The sequence below is a fragment of the Carassius auratus genome, chromosome 7 (assembly GCF_003368295.1).
Source record: "Carassius auratus strain Wakin chromosome 7, ASM336829v1, whole genome shotgun sequence".
NCBI lineage: Eukaryota > Metazoa > Chordata > Actinopteri > Cypriniformes > Cyprinidae > Carassius > Carassius auratus.
The window spans coordinates 10,485,672-10,503,716 of record NC_039249.1 but is presented as its reverse complement, the minus strand read 5'-3'; the positions used below and the strand labels follow the sequence as shown (position 1 = coordinate 10,503,716).

The window sequence follows — 18,045 nt, the reverse complement described above, 5'->3', positions numbered from 1 at the left end:
TGTTGCTTGAAATGAATTGCCTGATTGCTTAAAACAAATAAAGGTTTTTTTAGAAGAGAAGTTAAAAATGTATTTTTAACAATGTTTGAGGTATTATATGATGATGTGTGTTGTTTGATCTCATTCCCATTTTTTAATTCTGAGGACCACAATGGAAATAAGCCTATGGCTTTTTTGTGTATTTTATCCTCGACAGTTTCTTTTTAAAGATGTGTATGAACTGGTCTTTTGGGCTTGATTGTACTTGTTTTAAATATATTGTCAAATAAATCAAATCAAAATAAATAAAAATCATGATGATGGCTTTGAGTATTCTTCTTTAGGTATATTTAATGAGATCATTATTAATGTCCTCTCAGGGTGTATTAGCTGTGATTTATTACAGGAAACAGATGTTAATGGAACAAAGGCTTTTGTGTTTCATGACAACAAACTTTCTGAACACATGCACAAATCCCTCCATAATGACAGATCAGTGTAGATCTAGACAGATCAGATAAAAGCCTCCAAATCTCGACCTTCACCTGACTGCAACCTTTACTGAGCAGTCCGTATCAAGATTTAGCATCATTTGCCCCGAGAGCACGATTAAGACTGGTTATGAGCCATATGCAGTCTGCAGACGCTCCACACACACACACACACACACACACACACACACACACACACACACACTTCTGTCGGATCTTTTCTCAGCACACAGTGTTTCACTGAAAGAATCCAATCGAAACACAAGAAGCTCTGAACTTAATAAATAAAAAATCCATTCTGATGTCAAAGGAGACCGATGAAGTGTACACTTTCTTCAGAAATGGTCTAAAGTGAATTTTAAATATTTGAAACATTCAAAAAGTGTTAAATGCATAATTGCTGTCGCTATATTAATGTATGTTGACTGGCGAAAAAATGCATATGATAAAAGTATAAAATAAAGGAGATTGAGTCTATATCTATATTTCAGGTCTCCTTAATAATGATTCTGAATGATTGCTTATTAATTTGTTTATTTATTAATTATTTGACATGTCCATGTAAATTTGAAATGATTCCTATTTATTATATTTCCTTGAGTTTTATCTAAAAACAGAAAATCCTCTATGTATGATATTATTGTGATATAGATATGAAATTAGTTTGCAGTATTAGTAGTATTAGTATTATAAGTTCATCATTTTATAAGATGTCATTGTTTGTTTAAAAACATTTATAGGTAGAATAAATACAAAATGTTTTAATAAACTTTTAATACATATTATTCACACAATTATATATATATATAGTCACAGCTGATGTCGGATATTCATTTATTAACATTAAGAAGAAAAACCAGCCTGTAATGAAACCCATTTCAGCAGTAAGGGTATAGTTGCAGGTTTGTTTAACCAGTTTGTTGACAGATGCTTATGCTAAACCGGATTAATAGTAAAATGGTCTTGTGCCGGCCTGATTAATGGCCAGAAGATCTGGAGGGGGATATTATTGTAATAAGGTGCTCAGAGCTGCTCCAGGGTCACAGAGGAGACGGTGCAACCGCGTCCAGATTAATTAAGGAGGTATTAGTCAGTCGGGATTGTGGTGGATTCTGAAGCGATTTAGGAAACATGCATCTCGAAATGTCTCCTCATGTGATAGTGATTTCCACGGCCTAAGCACCTCGCTCTGATCAAATCCCAATTAAAGACAGTATGACAACACCAAAGGCCTCTGGTCTATTTATCACATACAGCGCCTGAGCAACCCAAACACATTAGTGCATCTTTCTGTCCTGTATGGACAAATAAAGCCAAGAAAATGTATTAAAATAAACTAAAATCAGAACTGGCTCGACTGTTCAGAGTTTGAGCAAAATTTAAGCAAATAATTTTTTTTCTCAATTCTAGTTTTGGCACAGAATAATATTTTTATAACTATTTAGATTTTTTTTAATTAAGATTAATTTTCACCAACATGGATGCAAGTATTAAGGGTTACAAAGATAGACAGAATATTTATAATATTTATAAAGAACAATTATAAATATATTTTAATGACTAACATTTCTGTTAAATATTATTTTTAATTTAAATGTATTTATTATTATTAATAATAATTTTCTTTTTAAACAAAATTTTGTATTTTACCTCTAACATGCCATCTTTACTCAACCACAAATGATCTGCAACTTGTTTGACAGATTTCATTAAAAAAAAGTTTATTATAAGTGCAACAGAAAATGCATCATGTGCACAAATTGACAATTACAAAAAATCACTTGCAACGCCATCATATTCTTATACAAGCAAATATTTTAACATAAGATATTAATTGTTTACTTTTTCAGACGTGGATAGTGCATGCACTAAAATTGAAATTAATATATTTCTGCATCATATGATATCTAAAATAAGAACAAAAATACAAGGTTTCATAATATATCTAAGCAGACGGTTCCACTTTTCTTATATTAGGAACTTTTTAAGAACCTTTTTCCACGGTAAAGAACCATACAGTATGTGGGATGGAAAGGTTGCATCTTATCATCACGTGCTGTCTCCAGCAGAACACTTTTCACTGGCTGCATCGGGTTTCCATTCATGCAGCAGAATGAAATAAGTCTGTGACAGTTAATGTGCTCCACAGTTAGTCAAACAACCCGATCATCCCGTCAGTTCCTCCGCGAACAGCCCCCCGCCGAGCGGCTAATGACCGAGGCGCATAATCCTCCCCAAAACAAGCGCAAAGATGCTCAATCAATCTCTCTATAAATAGGCTTGATTCCGCCGCTCCTCCTTTACTAGAACTGGAAGACACCGCCGTTCCGCGATTCCCCCCAGATCCTACCGGGAAGTCGGTCGCTTTAGAGGTGTGTTATATAACAGGTGCATCCCGGAGTGATCGTGAAGCGGAACTTGCGCGCGCAATGGTGATATAAACCGACGCGCCAAACGCAGCTCTAAACCCCAGCCATGTTTCCTCTGCCGCTGTTCACACCTGAGCAGGTGGCTCGAGTCTGCGAGAATCTGGAGGAGACGGGAGATATGGAGCGCTTGGGGCGCTTCCTCTGGTCGCTGCCCGCCGCGGTGCCCGGTTCCGCCGGAGAGCTGCTCAACCGGCACGAGTCAGTGATGCGCGCGCGCGCTCTCGTCGCCTTCCACGGCGGGAACTTCGAGGCTCTGTATCAGATCCTGCAGAGCCACCGCTTCACGCGGGAGTCCCACGCCAAGCTGCAGGACCTGTGGCTGGACGCACATTACCGCGAGGCGGAGCGGCTTCGGGGGAGACCCCTGGGGCCCGTGGAGAAGTACCGCATCCGGAAGAAGTTCCCCCTTCCTCGGACCATCTGGGACGGAGAGCAGAAGACGCACTGCTTTAAGGTGAGACACACGGGGAACATGCACGCTAAAAAACGCTGGGTTAAAAACAACCAAACTTGGGTTATTTGGCAACCCAGCGCTGGAGGACACACGTGTTGGGTTAGTGTTTTTTATTTAATGTTTTAAGTATTTTAGTGTAAAGTTATAAAGACTGAAGGAAGGATATTTTGGATACACACACTCATTTAAAGTACTTGGCACATTTTTAAATGAATATTAGTCATAAAAGCTTGGAAGCAGCACAGATGGAAAGATGAGGGATGTGCAGTGACCATAAATCCAAACTCCCTCATGTTTCATCTTCTTTGAAGAACAACAACACGTGCAAGCTTTTCCTTCGCCTTTGTTTTGGCTCGTAACTCATGCATTTCAATTACATTTTTAGTTTTCTAAAGAAATTCAAATGCACAAATTATAGTGGTCTACAAAGCTAATTTCAAGTATCGACTTTCTGAAAGGTTTTTGACATCACAAGAAATAAAAATTCTACGCTGATTTAATTATTTAACCTAGAAACCACTTTTTACAGTTTAACTTAAAGTCTAACAAACTCTAAGTGACAAAGGCACGCTGAAAGTGCAATGCTTCAAATCAAAGTGTGCATGAATCAGGCTTTGCATCTGATCTAAAAACACAAGTGATACTTTTTCTGGCTCAGTTCTAACCGAATGTGACAAAGACATTTCGAAGGCCTGGCTGAGTAGAAATAGCTCTACATTTTCACTTTTAAAGTGTATTTAAACAGTGGCAGTGCAAACAAATGAAGGCTTAATTGCTCTTCATTCTCCACACTACAATGCAAACCCAGCATCTCTGACAGCATGAGAGACTTCTTAAGCCTCTTGAGCCGAGGACCACCTGTGGCATTTAAGCTCTCGTTCCCCATGATGACTTTCTACCTTTTCACCCTGCTCCAGATTAACTCACAGCTAAACTGCTTTGCAAAGCCCTCATAACGATTCCCTGAGTCCGTGATTGTTTTTGCAGACCGGCCGAATGTGAACTGAAACGGAAAGTGGATTATAAAGTGGTTCACTTCACAAAGGTGCAGGAAATGCTGGAAGTGAAGCGTAATCACTGCAGCAGACGGTGTATGATCGCTAGCCTCTTAACACACAAACTGGGATTGACTTCAGAAGGCCTGATCCCAGAACAGTGCTTTAAGCACGATAACAACTTCTGCCCTTCTTAGCTTGGATTTCCAAGGACATCATGATGAAATATCAACTGTTGCATGATTATGAGTGTATACTGTGAAGCTAATTACAATAAAGCAACACTATAAACATTGCATATGAAGGATAGTTGTTTTTTAGATGAATAACACTGGTTAATGTAATGCTACTTGCATTCTTTTTTTTTTTTTTTTTTGTCAGTGTAATGAGACTGATCCTCTTTAGCACCCAGTGTTTCTTCAGGTTATAGCGATCTATAAATACATCCTAACCTGCAGACCGATTATTTGAAATGTGCTTCAATTAGATATAATGCTGTTATCCATCTCAAGCTTTTTAAAAGACACTTAGCTTCACCAAATGTGACCCTGGAGCATGAAACCAGTCTTAAGTCGCTCGAGTATACTTGTAGCAATAGCCAACAATACATTGTATGGGTCAAAATTAACCATTTTTCTTTTATGCCAAAAATCATTAGGATATTAAGTAAAGATCATGCTCCATGAAGATATTTTGTAAATTTCCTACCGTAATATCAAAACTTCATTTTTGATAAGTAATATGCATGGCTAAGAACTTCATTTGGACAACTTTAAAGATGATTTTCTCAGTGTTTACCCCTTATGACTGGTTTTGTTGTCCAGGGTCACAAACATGTTATTACAGGTCATTCCAGGCTTTCTTGAGCAGTAAATCAGTATAATCAGACTGATCTCTGAAGGATCATGTGACACTGAAGACTGGAGGAAAGATGAGCAGAAAAGACAGAAAACAGCAGAAATATTAAAAAACTCAGAATTTTTGAACGATGCTGTAACTTTGAAGTCACTGTCAGTCTTTGGACTTCGTGACAGCTGTGTCTTGTTCTTGTGTTTTTTAGGAGCGAACCCGTAGTCTCCTGAGGGAGTGGTACCTGCAGGACCCCTATCCAAACCCCTCCAGAAAGCGTCATCTGGCTCAGGCCACGGGACTCACACCCACTCAGGTGGGCAACTGGTTCAAAAACAGGAGACAGCGGGACAGAGCGGCGTCTGCTAAAAACAGGTACACAGACGAACATTACAGCTACACTGTAAAAATAAATGGCTGAGAAACAAAACACAAGACAACATGATAACTTGAGATTTGTCTTGAAACTTGAATTTGCCAATTTGTATTTCACTGCTCATTTGGTGTTGTTAATGTTAGCCAAAACCATTAAAATCATTTTCATTATTCAAATGATGGTTCAAGTAAAACAAAATATGAATAGCAAGTAGAAATAAAAACACATAAATGTAAAATGTTGCCTCAACCACTAATTGAAATTAGTTGATGTACAAAAATTACATTATAATGACAAATGAAATTAAGGCTATATTAGAAATATATATAAAATCCTATAAAAATTAAAAAAGCACATTATGAAATGCTAAAACATCAGAAAATATAAAAGATTTATGCATACATAAATTAAAGCTTATTCAATGTTTTAATGAATACTATAATAATGTATTAAATATACTACATATAAGACATTACATGGTATTAAATAATGTTAATTAATGCATTTACTAATATTAACTAACAGTGAGCAATACATTTGTTGCAGTATTTTTAATCTTTATTAATGTTAATTAATACAAGTGTTAAACTGTTCTTTGTTAATTCATGTTTGTTTCAGGTCCATTAATTAAGTCAAAAGCACTGTAAAAGTATGCATGCGACTATATAGTTACATTTTGGAGCGTTTCTGACACAAATATTAAATAGCATGTTTCTATGCACACGATTATATGGACTTCCCTTATGGTCCTCTTAAAAATAAAGTTTTTTTTTTTTTTTTACTTCAATGGCTCCATGAAGAGCCATAGAACTATTCAATTCCACAAAAGGGTATTTTTAGTGGAATTTTTTACATTTTTTTATGGCTCAGAAAAATAGCAAGGAGATCTGTAAAATAATCCATGTGACATCAGCTATGAGATTACTTTTTGTATGCAAAGAAAACAAAAATAACTACTTTATTCAACAATTCGTCTCCTCCGTTTCACATGCGTAAACAACGCAACATACAGTATGTACACAGATATGTTAGTTTACTTTAAGATAAAGTGTAAACAGCGTAAACAGTGTATCCAAGTACATATGTTGTCTACGCATGTGATACCCTCCAAAATGGCAGGGGTGCACATAATGGTCCGCATGCACGAGCAAAATAAAAAATGCATTAGCCTATATAAATATGTTCTGACAGCGCATTTGCGTACCGACATGGTTGACAGCTGTTAATACACAATTACCATTTTAGATCACAAAACTGTACTATACAAGTTTTATTTTCAACCTGAAAGCATAAATCTAGGCTGTGTTTTCAAAACACAGTGCAAAACATCTCGGTTACGTATGTAACCTTGGTTCCCTGAATAGGGAACGAGATGCTGCGGTGACGTCACCACGTATGGGAACACCTCCGGTGTGACGAATGTCTGAAGCCCAATACCATCCCGCCAATCCTATTGGCCAAATGGCGCATAGCACCACCCTACGCATGCGCACGCATGATATACCTGGGTGCAGCGCGCCATTTCGCTCAGATTTCATGACTGAAGATGAAGAAGTTATCAAGGTACGGAACGGCCAGAACCGCAGCATCTCGTTCCCTATTCAGGGAACCAAGGTTACATACGTAACCGAGATGTTCCCTATCATAGGTCACTTCGATGCTGCGGTGACGTCACCACGTATGGGAACGATATACCAAAACGCCTGACGTACCTGATAACTGAGATCCGAGGAAGCATCTGCTCAAGCGGAAAAAAACCCGGGAGCCAGGAGCCATCCTCACATCCAGACTGTAGGACTTGATAAAAGTGCTCGGTGAGGACCATCCTGCCGCAGCACAGATATCATTCATAGAAGATCCACTGAGAAAAGCTTGAGAAGAAGCCACAGCTCAAGTGGAATGAGCCTTAATTCCTAAGGGCGAAGCGAGTCCGCGCGCCTCATAGGCCAAAGAAATTGCCTCCACCAGCCAATGGGACATGCGCTGCTTTGTAACCGCATGGCCCTTACTTTTATGTCCAAGACAGACAAACAGCTGGTCAGATTCACGCCAAGGGGCTGTACGATCCACATAAGTCTTTAAAGCTCTCACAGGGCAAAGACTTAGATCTTCTGATCCAGCCTCAGCAGGTGAAAAAGCTTCCAGGACCACTTGCTGAAAGCGAAAGAGGTTAGATGCGACCTTAGGAACATAGTTAGGCCTGGGCCGCAGCAGCACCTTCACAGGGCCCGGTGCAAATTCCATGCATGAGGGTGAAACAGAAAGAGCCTGTAAATCCCCAACTCTCTTGAGGGAGGATAAAGCCATGAGAAGAAGTGTCTTCAGTGACAAAAATTTATCCGATACGGTCTCCAAGGGCTCAAACGGATGCTCTGATAAACCTAGCAACACAATGGATAAACCCCATGAAGGAACTCGCACAGGGCGGAAAGGCCTCAGCCGTCGCGCACGCTGTACGAAACGAGAAACTAGTGGATGACGCCTCATAGAGGCACCGCCTATGTATTCGTGGTAAGCTGAAATGGCTGCCACGTAAACCTTAAAAGTGGCTGGTGTTACGCCATCCGAAAAACAATCCTGGAGGAACTCCAGCACTGAAGCCACTGGGCAGTAAACTGGATCCACATTACGATTGCCACACCAGGCTGTAATCAGTCTCCACTTGAAAGCATATAAGCGTCTCGTAGAAGCTGCTCTAGAATTCAATATAGTCTCAGTGGTTTCAACAGAAAGACCGGGACATACTAATGCACTCCGCTCAGTGGCCACGCCCACAGTTTCCACAGATCCGGCCTCGGGTGCCAAATCAGCCCCTGTGCTTGTGATAATAAATCCTGTCTGAGGGGAATCTCCAAGGAGAGCCCGCTAGCAGACTGATCAGATCCGCAAACCACGGCTGCGTGTGCCATCGCGGAGCCACCAGCAGCAGCTGTTCCACTCTGTCCCGCCGTATTCTGCATAATACCGCTGGGATCAAACGAATCGGAGGAAAAGCATACAGACTGGTCCTGGGCCAGCTGTGAGCTAATGCATCCACGCCCAGGGGCGATGGGGGGCATAGGGAGAACCATAGCGGGCAATGCGTAGTCATGTTTGACGCGAATAAATCCACTTTCGCTTGCCGAATATCCGCCATAAAAGATTCACCGTCTGGAGGTGTAATCTCCATTCTCCCTGTTCCAGAGCCTGTCTGGATAGCATATCTGCTCCGAAGTTCAAACGTCCGGGGACATGAACAACTCGGATCGACAGAAATTTCTCTGAGACCAGAGAAGAACATGTCTCGCCAGCCTGCACAGGGGGCGAGAGCGTAATCCTTCCTAATGATTCAGGTATGAGACAAACGCTGTGTTGTCTGATCTGAGCAGCACAAGACGGCCGATCAGCAGATTCGCGAATTACTGGAGAGCCAGAAAACTGCCAGTAATTCCAACCGGTTTATATACCAACTGCGTTGTGCAGCTGTCCACACTCCATGGGCTGGTAGCCCTTGACAAACAGCTCCCCAACCGGTCAAAGACGCATCCGTCGTGACGGTCTCTGGGAAAGCTCAAATCCCCAGCCGAACCCCGGTAGGAGAACTCGGTTGGCATCCATAGCTTTAATGACATCACACAACTCCGTGTCACCGAAATCGTCGGATGCGGAAGACAACGGGGTGAAATATTTCGTCTTTCCGCCCACTTTTCCACTGAAAAGGGCGCATGTGAAGTAACCCCAGACAAATTACGGGGAATGCCGCTGCCAATCGTCCAAGTGGTTAACAGACGGACGCCCTGGAGCCGCAACGGGGCCAGAGCTACATCCATGCATTGAGAAGTACGGGGTCTACGACTTCTATAGCCCCTTTGCTCAGCAGAGTTGACATCTCCTGTCACAACACTGCTATTACCATCAGTCTACCACCGTGGAAAGAATTCAGCGGAAAGAGGCGGGCCTCTAAAAACGAATTGGTGTATCCGTGACAATTGTGCGTAACACCCATTGAGAAATGCCGGGCAAGCGTTCCACGCGACCCAAAACGATACTAGCAGTCTCAAATTTCCGCTTTCTGCAACGCTGTCATACACATAATGTCCGTGCACGGAAAAGCCTGCGGCATTCGTGCACAGGGGAAGTGTATGCATAAGAGCTATTGCGTCCCGTTGTGTATAATCCTGAACGTGTCCACGGCAGGAATTAGACCAACGAATTGAACATCAGGCTCTGCCGCTAACTAAAACGGCGGCTGTGCGAGCCGTCATAAACGGGTCGTCTGTGTAAGACCCTTGAATCGCCCCTCAAGATCTGAAAGCTGGATTGCGCAGTGTCTGAGGGATTATTTTTTATTATTTACGCCTGGCGTCACAGCCCGATCCAATGCTGCTCGAAGCGCTGTTTGCTGCGAGACAGTCAATGTTAGAGCGTAGGGACTGCAGTGAGAGTGTTGGATGCGCATTAGCGGTCCAACAGCACTCTATAGTGGAGGGCACAGTCCCTGGCGAACATGAAGTAAAGCGCATGCGTAAACTTGCTGCGTTTCGTTGTGTATAATCCTGAAGCGTATCCACGGCAGGATTTAATTCACCAAGATAAAAATCGGGCCACGTCGCCATTGCGAGAATGTGGCGGCTGTATGAGCAGTCATAAACTGGCCATCTCTGCCAGCCTTTTGTGCCGTCCCTCAAACTCTGAAGGCTGGATTGTGCAGAGTGTCTGAGGGGGCGCTCAAATGATAGCTCAATCCAATGATGCTCGAGGTGGCTTTGCTGCGAGACAGTCAATGTTAGAGCGTGGGGACTGCAGTGAAAGGGTTGGATGTGCATTAGCAGTCCAACAGCACTCTCTAGTGGAGGGCACAGACCCTGGCAAACATAGAAGGAAAGTGCAAGCGTCAAACTCGCCGCGTTTCGTTGTGTATAATCCTGAAGCGTGTTCACGGCAGGATTTAATCCAACAAGATAACATTAGGCCACGCCGCTAGCGAGAACGCGGCAGCTGTGTGAGCCGTCATAACTGGCCATATTCGCCAGTCTCTCGTGGCGTCCCTCAGACTCTGAAGGCTGGATTGTGCAGAGTGTCTGAGGGGGCGCTCAAATGATAGCTCAATCCAATGATGCTCGAGGTGCCTTTGCTGCGAGACAGTCAATGTTAGAGCGTGGGGACTGCAGTGAAAGGGTTGGATGTGCATTAGCAGTCCAACAGCACTCTCTAGTGGAGGGCACAGACCCTGGCAAACATGAAGTAAAGCGCATGCGTCAAACTCGCTGCGTTTCGTTGTGTATAATCCTGAAGCGTGTTCACGGCAGGATTTAATCCAACAAGAAAACATTAGGGCCACGCCGCTAGCGAGAACCGTCATAAACTGGCCATATTTGCCAGCCTCTTGTGGCGTCCCTCAGACTCTGAAGGCTGAATAGTGCAGAGTGTCTGAGGGGGCGCTCAAATAACAGCTCAGTTCAGTGACGCTCGAAGTGCTTGTGCTGCGAGACAGTCAATGTTAGAGCGTGGGGACTGCAGTGAGAGGGTTGGATGTGCATTAGCAGTCCAACAGCACTCTTCAGTGGAGGGCACAGACCCCGGCAAACATAGAAGGAAATGCATGCGTCAAACTCGCTGTGTTTCGTTGTGTATAATCCTGAAGCGTGTCCACGGCAGGATTTAATCCAACAAGATAAACATAGGGCCACGCCGCTAGCGAGAACGCGGCAGCTGTGTGAGCCGTCATAAACTGGCCAAATTCGCCAGTCTTTTGTGCCGTTCCTCAAACTCTGAAGACTGAATTGTGCAGTGTCTGAGGGGCGCTCAAATAACAGCTCAGTTCAGTGACGCTCGAAGTGCTTGTGCTGCGAGACGGTCAATGTTAGAGTGTGGGGAAAGAACGAGAGGCTTCTCGTAAAGAACCGTAATAAGAGAATAAAATTTGCCGAAATAGACACGACTCGATACGTCTAGACGAGACTAGGTCGCGGCGGAGTTTGGCGCGATCCGTTCGGCTAGAGAGGTAGTCAAACGGCATCGCTATATAATAGCAGTCCGCCATGTCACTTAATCGTGGCAAAAACCCGCGCCGTTCGTGATATGCGCTGATAAGGCTGCTTCCAGGACCTCGAAACCTCTTGGTGGAGGTCCGTGAGAAGGGTAATTTATCCACCGCGCGGATAGCCACATAATAGCACACTGAGGAAGGGGAAGCGCGTTTCTCCTGTCCGCTCGGAGGGAGAGAACCGCTTATGCCGGTCAGAGCCTACTCTGAGTAGAAGCTGCGGTTAGACAACATAGTATAAAAGCAAAACTGCTCTGATTAACGCGCTCGAGTAGGGGAGAGCGAGCAAGTGGAAAACTCCAGTGCATCACTGTACTCATAGTCAAGCCGCACATATCGCCCCTAACCAACACCTCGTGCGGGGCCTCGGCGACCGCAGAAGCGAACGGTGGGGGTTAGACGCGAGGCGACTGAAGAAATAGACTCCAGAGCGCGGATACTTTTCTTATTTTACCATAGCCGTAGGCTATCACAGAGAGAACATGAGAGAGGCTGCAAACGAATCTCTCATGAGTGCCTCCCTGTGATAAACCCATATACGGCTCTTACCTTTCGTTGACTCATCGCGTCCGCGAAAGAGGAGTTAACACTGCTCGAAGAAAATCGCTGGAGAACGCGAGATGATAGGGCACAGATGATTCGCTATTCCTGAAGGAATGAAATCTGAGCGAAATGGCGCGCTGCACCCAGGTATATCATGCGTGCGCATGCGTAGGGTGGTGCTATGCGCCATTTGGCCAATAGGATTGGCGGGATGGTATTGGGCTTCAGACATTCGTCACACCGGAGGTGTTCCCATACGTGGTGACGTCACCGCAGCATCGAAGTGACCTATGATAGGGAACTGTGACATGCATCCACTGACGCTCTTTAATCAGCAGCAGCGCTAAAACCGGAAGCGCGTATACTTACTTCCCGGAAACCCGCCAAAATAAAAGCCTAATTTTTAAGTTTGAATGTGATGAAAATGCTTTTATTTATTTATTTATTTTTAGACTCTTTTATCCAAAGCGACTTAAAAATTGGGGATTACATAAAGCGATTCTTCTTAAAAAGGCAAAGAAAGAAAGTAGTAGTAAATATTAGCATTTTATTTTTAAGTTTACTATAAAATAAATGTATTTGTATTTAATTCTAGGACTGCCTTTTATTTTTAATAATATTAGCACACACTATTATTTAGTTTATTTACTTTTATTTTATAAAAAAAACTAAATAAAGTGCAATAATATTATACCTATTATTAATAATTTTTTTATAGTTTTTATAGTGTTCCTCAATTGGTAGAGCATTGCACTATCAAGCGCATGGTTGGGGGTTCAATTCCCCAGGATCACGTGATAGGTAAAAATTGATAGCCTGAATGCACTGTAAGCCGCATTTTATAAAAGCATCTGCTAAATGTATTTAATTTATAGTTATATTTAATGGGTCAAGCTATATGCAGGGTGAGGACCAAACCAAATCTCCACGTTCTCTTATGAGAACCAGGCTGAACAAATGATGTGCACCCCTGACTATAGAGTGACGCGGAGTGTCACATGGATTATTTTACAGATCTCCTTGCTGTTTCTGAGCCTTGTTCGTGTAAGGGTCAGAGAGCTCTCGGATTTCATCAGAAACATCTTAATTTGTGTTTTCCGAAGGTCGTACTGGTTTTTGAAATGACATGAGGGTGTGTAAATTCATGACAGAATTTTTATTTTTGGGTGAACTATCCCTTTAAATATAAAGGTTCCAAAAGAACGTTTTTCACAGTGATGCCATAGAAACAACCATTTTTGGTTTCCCAAAGAGCCCTTCAGTGAACATTCCTTGTTTTCCCGCTTTAAGAGAATGCATCTATGTTGATTTGCATCTCACGAGTAACTCTTTTTCCCCCAGGCTGCAGCAAGATTCCTCCCGTCATCCCTCGGGAAGTTCTCCTGAATGTTCCTCGGAGCACAACACACACCTGCAGGGCTCCTCACCGCATCGTCCCGGGAGCCCGGGGGAGAACAGCGACTGCAGCTCGGGCACGGGGCCGCGGGGGACCGGGGCCTCCACCCCAGACATATCCATCAGCAGCGACAGCGACTTTGAGTCGTGAAGAACGCCTGCACCGGAAACACACGAGCGTTTGAAGCGTCTGGAGAGCTGCTTAGACATGCACTTACAAGAAAAGACTAAACTAAAACTCCCTTTTTATGTTTGGTCCGTCCTTGACCAAAGAGGAGCTACACGTTTAAGACTGGTCCTCTTAAAAGGCACGTGCCAAATCAATCTCTTCAGGTTCATTGGCTTTTTTCAATCGTTCTTATACTCAGGTGGCACATGAATACGAGACATATCGCACAGAAGGATATATATTGTAGATCACCTTTCATAGCACTACAAACATGAAACGGTTTGATCTGCTTCGATCTTTTATAAGAGTATAGTGTAGTTTGTGTCAGTTGCTTGTGTTAAATGAGGATTTAGGACCACTGAAGTGTAATATTACATAGTTTAACTCACATGTTATGCTGCTGACCTTGCTGTGAATTTCTGAGCCACCGAAAGGTGTTGTAAAAACAGCAGCCGAACAGGTTTCTGTGTCAACATCTCACAAATCACACATCAACATACTCTACGTTTCATTTCAGTGAACACTCAGCTTTCTATGTGCCTACACTCATCAAACTCATTTCCACACCCATACTCACCGAAGTCACGTGAAGAACGCCACGGTCTTGTCTTCATTTGTCTGTTGCTTGCAGTTTTGAAATAAATGAAATTATTTTTGAAGAGACTCGACGTGTGAATTGAACCGCAGGTAAAACAAAGGCTGCTCACAACTTATAACAAGTGTACAATTAACTGTTCAAATAATACAGCTTTACAAAACCTAAATCACCATTTGAAGGAATAAATTAAAATACTGTCATGTCATTAAAAGCCTTTATGACTTTCTGTAAAACACAAAAGAAGAAATTCGGCTCTTCTGATCCATACTTGTATAAAATAGAGCTATATTTTATTCTGAAACTACATGTATTGCATTGCTTAATATAATATATTTTCACCTGTAAATAATAAGCCAAATCTTTTCATACAAAGCAGTTTTCTGTATAAATATGTATATTGCTTTAACATATAAATTTTCTCAATTATAAGGTAATATTTTACAGGAATTTAAATATCTGTCTTCTAAAATAAAATGCATCATAATTTGTAAATAAGTACATTTACTGTATGATAAGTTCAACAATTATTATTATTATTTTTTTACTATACATTAAAAAAAACATTGAATTACAAATTTACGAGTTTTTCTTTTGTGTTTACATTATTTATTTTAAAGTTTTACTGTAAAAGTTGCTTTGTTAAATAGACTAAAAGTTTTCTCAATTATACGGTAATTTTAAATAACATGTATTATCTTATAAAATGTAGCATTTTATTGTATGACGATGACTCAGTTTTCAAGATTTGCAAGATTTCTGCAATATTTTTCCATTAAATCACATAAGAGTTCAACTCTGCAACATAAAAGAAGAGGTAAGAGTCATTATTATAATGGATCTAAAGATCTATGTAAGAACTAAATCTGCTGCTATAGAATATCACTGATTTAAATACTGGATACTGATGCACAGGACTGAACATCAACACTATTTGTGTTGAAATGAATGTTGAAGAAACGTACATAGAACGAAATACACTGCAGTAACATTCTTAACTAAACTAAATGACATCCCATCATTCAATCAGACACAAAAGCTGGGAATACAGAGATCAAGGCCCCCAAAAAAGATAAAAAGACAAAACTGAAATAAAAATGTTAAACATATTATATGAAGAAATGAATGAACTTTTGAAATGTTGTAAAACCACATTTAAAACAACACAATTACACTGAAATAAAACAGCTAAAATAAACAAAAAGAAAATAAAGTTAGAAAATATAGAAATACTTAAAACAAACCAGTGATAAAAATAACAAAAGTTAATAAAAACGACTAAAACGTGAACTAAAATACAACCTCAAAATATTAAAATATAAAACAATTCAAAATATGAATAAACATATAAAGCTAATATAGTATAAATAAATAACACTAATAATACACATTGTCATTTAACAAGGTAGAAATACAAACATCTCTCATTAATTATAGATTTATTATTATTAAGAATAATTCCATTCCTCGTTTCAATATATCTTTTATTCTACATTTAAGTGCCTTATTCGATATTATCTAATCAGTGTTGTGATTCAAAGTAAAAAAAAATTAATAAATCTCTAATTAATGGGAAAAAACCCACTCAAAAAGCAGGCACTGATGCACTCTGTGTATCTGCAGATAGGGGGCAGCAGAGAGCTGTGATAAGTTTCTCATGCATGTACATTATATTTAAACTTATGCAAGCCCATTTCTGCCACTACATAAGAAATAAAATAAGGTCATTGCGACTTTTTATCTCACAATTCTGACTTTTTTTCTCAGAATTGCAAGTTCATACCTGGATTTTCTTGACTTAATAACATGCATTTGCGATATATAGTCAAAATTGTGAGTTTTAAAGTCAGAATTGCGAGCTATAAAGTCACCAATCTGAGTTTTTTTTTCTCACAATTGCAATTCTGACTTTCTTTTTTTCTCAGAATTGTATTATAAAGTCAGATTGCAAGATATGAACCATCTTCTGAGAAAAAAAGCTAATTTTTATTTAGTGGCAGAAACGGGCTTCCATATAAACTTGACTGGGCTTTTTACAGAAAATAAAAGTTTGACTGACCTTTCTTGTGTGCAGTTACCAGACGATAATGGTCGGAGGAGAGAGGTTTTGAGGCTCTCATCTCATCTCATTAAGGTGGAGGGTGTTGGTGTGCCATCCAGGCAGCACACATTGACACCAGGTCAGCATCATCCTCAATTAGACCCTCAATGCTTGACCCTGTGCAGAAGTTGCCCTGACGTATGATCAGTAATTGGACAGATTTGTTCTGCAAATGCAAAAGTTAGGGGACATTTTTATCCAAGACCTTCCGGAGAGACATTTCAGGATAAATACAACCGAAGCACTTTTTCCGAGGCCATTCTCAGCATGTCACAGTTGTTCCTGCATCTGGATTTCTCCCTCATGTCTTACCGTCCATCTGAAGGTCAGATTTCCTCAAGCTCATCGTCCTCTGTCTGGAAGAAGCACCATGTTCCCGTCTGGAGCGAGAGATCAAGCAGCTGGAGACACTGAGAGACTGTCTGTAAGCTGTTATAATGCTAATGATGCTCATTTATATGCTAGGATGTCTGTATGATTCCCCCTCGTAGAAACACCCTCAAAACTAGATACATATATATAATAATGTTCAATACTGAGACTTTGTTTTAAGCTTACTTGTATTATTTTCCCATTAGAAATATGTATAAACCTCAGAATTGCTAGATTTATGCATAAAACAAGACAAAAACTAATTGCAATTGATAAAAATAAAACAGATAATATAATATAAAAACTAACTCAAAATATGAAATAAAACTATAATAATTATATCGCAATAATACTTAAATAACCCTCATAGTTTAGACTTCATACCATATTGATTATTTCAAATAAGACTAAATATTATTACTGTTGTCTTACTAAACTGAAACACCAAACCTTATCATTTTAAAAAATAAAAATAAATATTTTTTTCTCTATTTATGAGCTGTTTTAATTTCGATTTTGTCTAACTCCTGGAGATTTCGACCAAGCAAATTTGTCATCAAGAATAAATTTTGAATGATGCTGAAATAAAATATAAATATTAGATGGAAAGGTTAAACCTAAAATAACTTCAAAATTAAACTAATACTGAAATAAAAATGTAATCTCTCTCTCCTAATATATATATATATATATATATATATATATATATATATATATATATATATATATATAAGATGAAAGCACCTAAAATGACTAAGCAAAACCAAACTAAGACAAAAATTTTTTTTTTTTTAGAAATAACAAATAAAATGTATTTATTTATGAATAGATTTTAATTTTAAACCAGTTATTGTTTTGTCATATTTAAAGCTGCAGTAGGTAACTTTTGTAAAAATATATTTTTTACATATTTATTAAACGTGTCATTATGTCCTGACAGTAGAATATGAGACAGATAATCTGTGAATAAATCAAGCTCCTCTGGCTCCTCCCAGTGGTCCTATTGCCATTTGCAGAAAGACATCCGCTCCCAGTAAGAAATAACCAATCAGAGCTGCGGTCCGTAACTTTGTTTGTGTTCAAAATGTAGAAAATGTATATAATAAGCGAGTACACCATGAATCCATTTTCCAAACCGTGTTTTTAGCTTGTCCTGAATCACTAGGGTGCACCTATAATAAGTGTTTATATTCGGACTATTTTAGATTGCTTCGGGATACCGCGGCAGAGTAACCCAGTACCTTTGTGATTCTTCATAGACATAAACAGAGA

General features: G+C 40.2%; 1 protein-coding gene across 1 annotated transcript; it reads left to right on the top strand.

The window, feature by feature from the left end:
* Positions 1-2,749: 2,749 nt before the first annotated feature.
* On the top strand, positions 2,750-14,299 carry LOC113105885 (homeobox protein SIX6-like). Its single transcript, XM_026267256.1, has 3 exons — positions 2,750-3,353; positions 5,409-5,572; positions 13,483-14,299. Exons 1-3 carry the CDS (start codon positions 2,946-2,948, stop codon positions 13,685-13,687), a joined length of 777 nt encoding a protein of 258 aa, XP_026123041.1. The 5' UTR covers positions 2,750-2,945; the 3' UTR covers positions 13,688-14,299.
* The last annotated feature ends 3,746 nt before the right edge of the window (positions 14,300-18,045 follow it).

Bases quoted from the DNA above. Each gene is read 5' to 3' on its own strand.
- LOC113105885 (XM_026267256.1), top strand. From the start codon at position 2,946: ATGTTTCCTCTGCCGCTGTTCACACCTGAGCAGGTGGCTCGAGTCTGC. The intron at 3,354-5,408 runs GTGAGACACACG...TGTGTTTTTTAG, and splicing joins AGAAGACGCACTGCTTTAAG to GAGCGAACCCGTAGTCTCCT. The intron at 5,573-13,482 runs GTACACAGACGA...TTTTTCCCCCAG, and splicing joins GCGGCGTCTGCTAAAAACAG to GCTGCAGCAAGATTCCTCCC.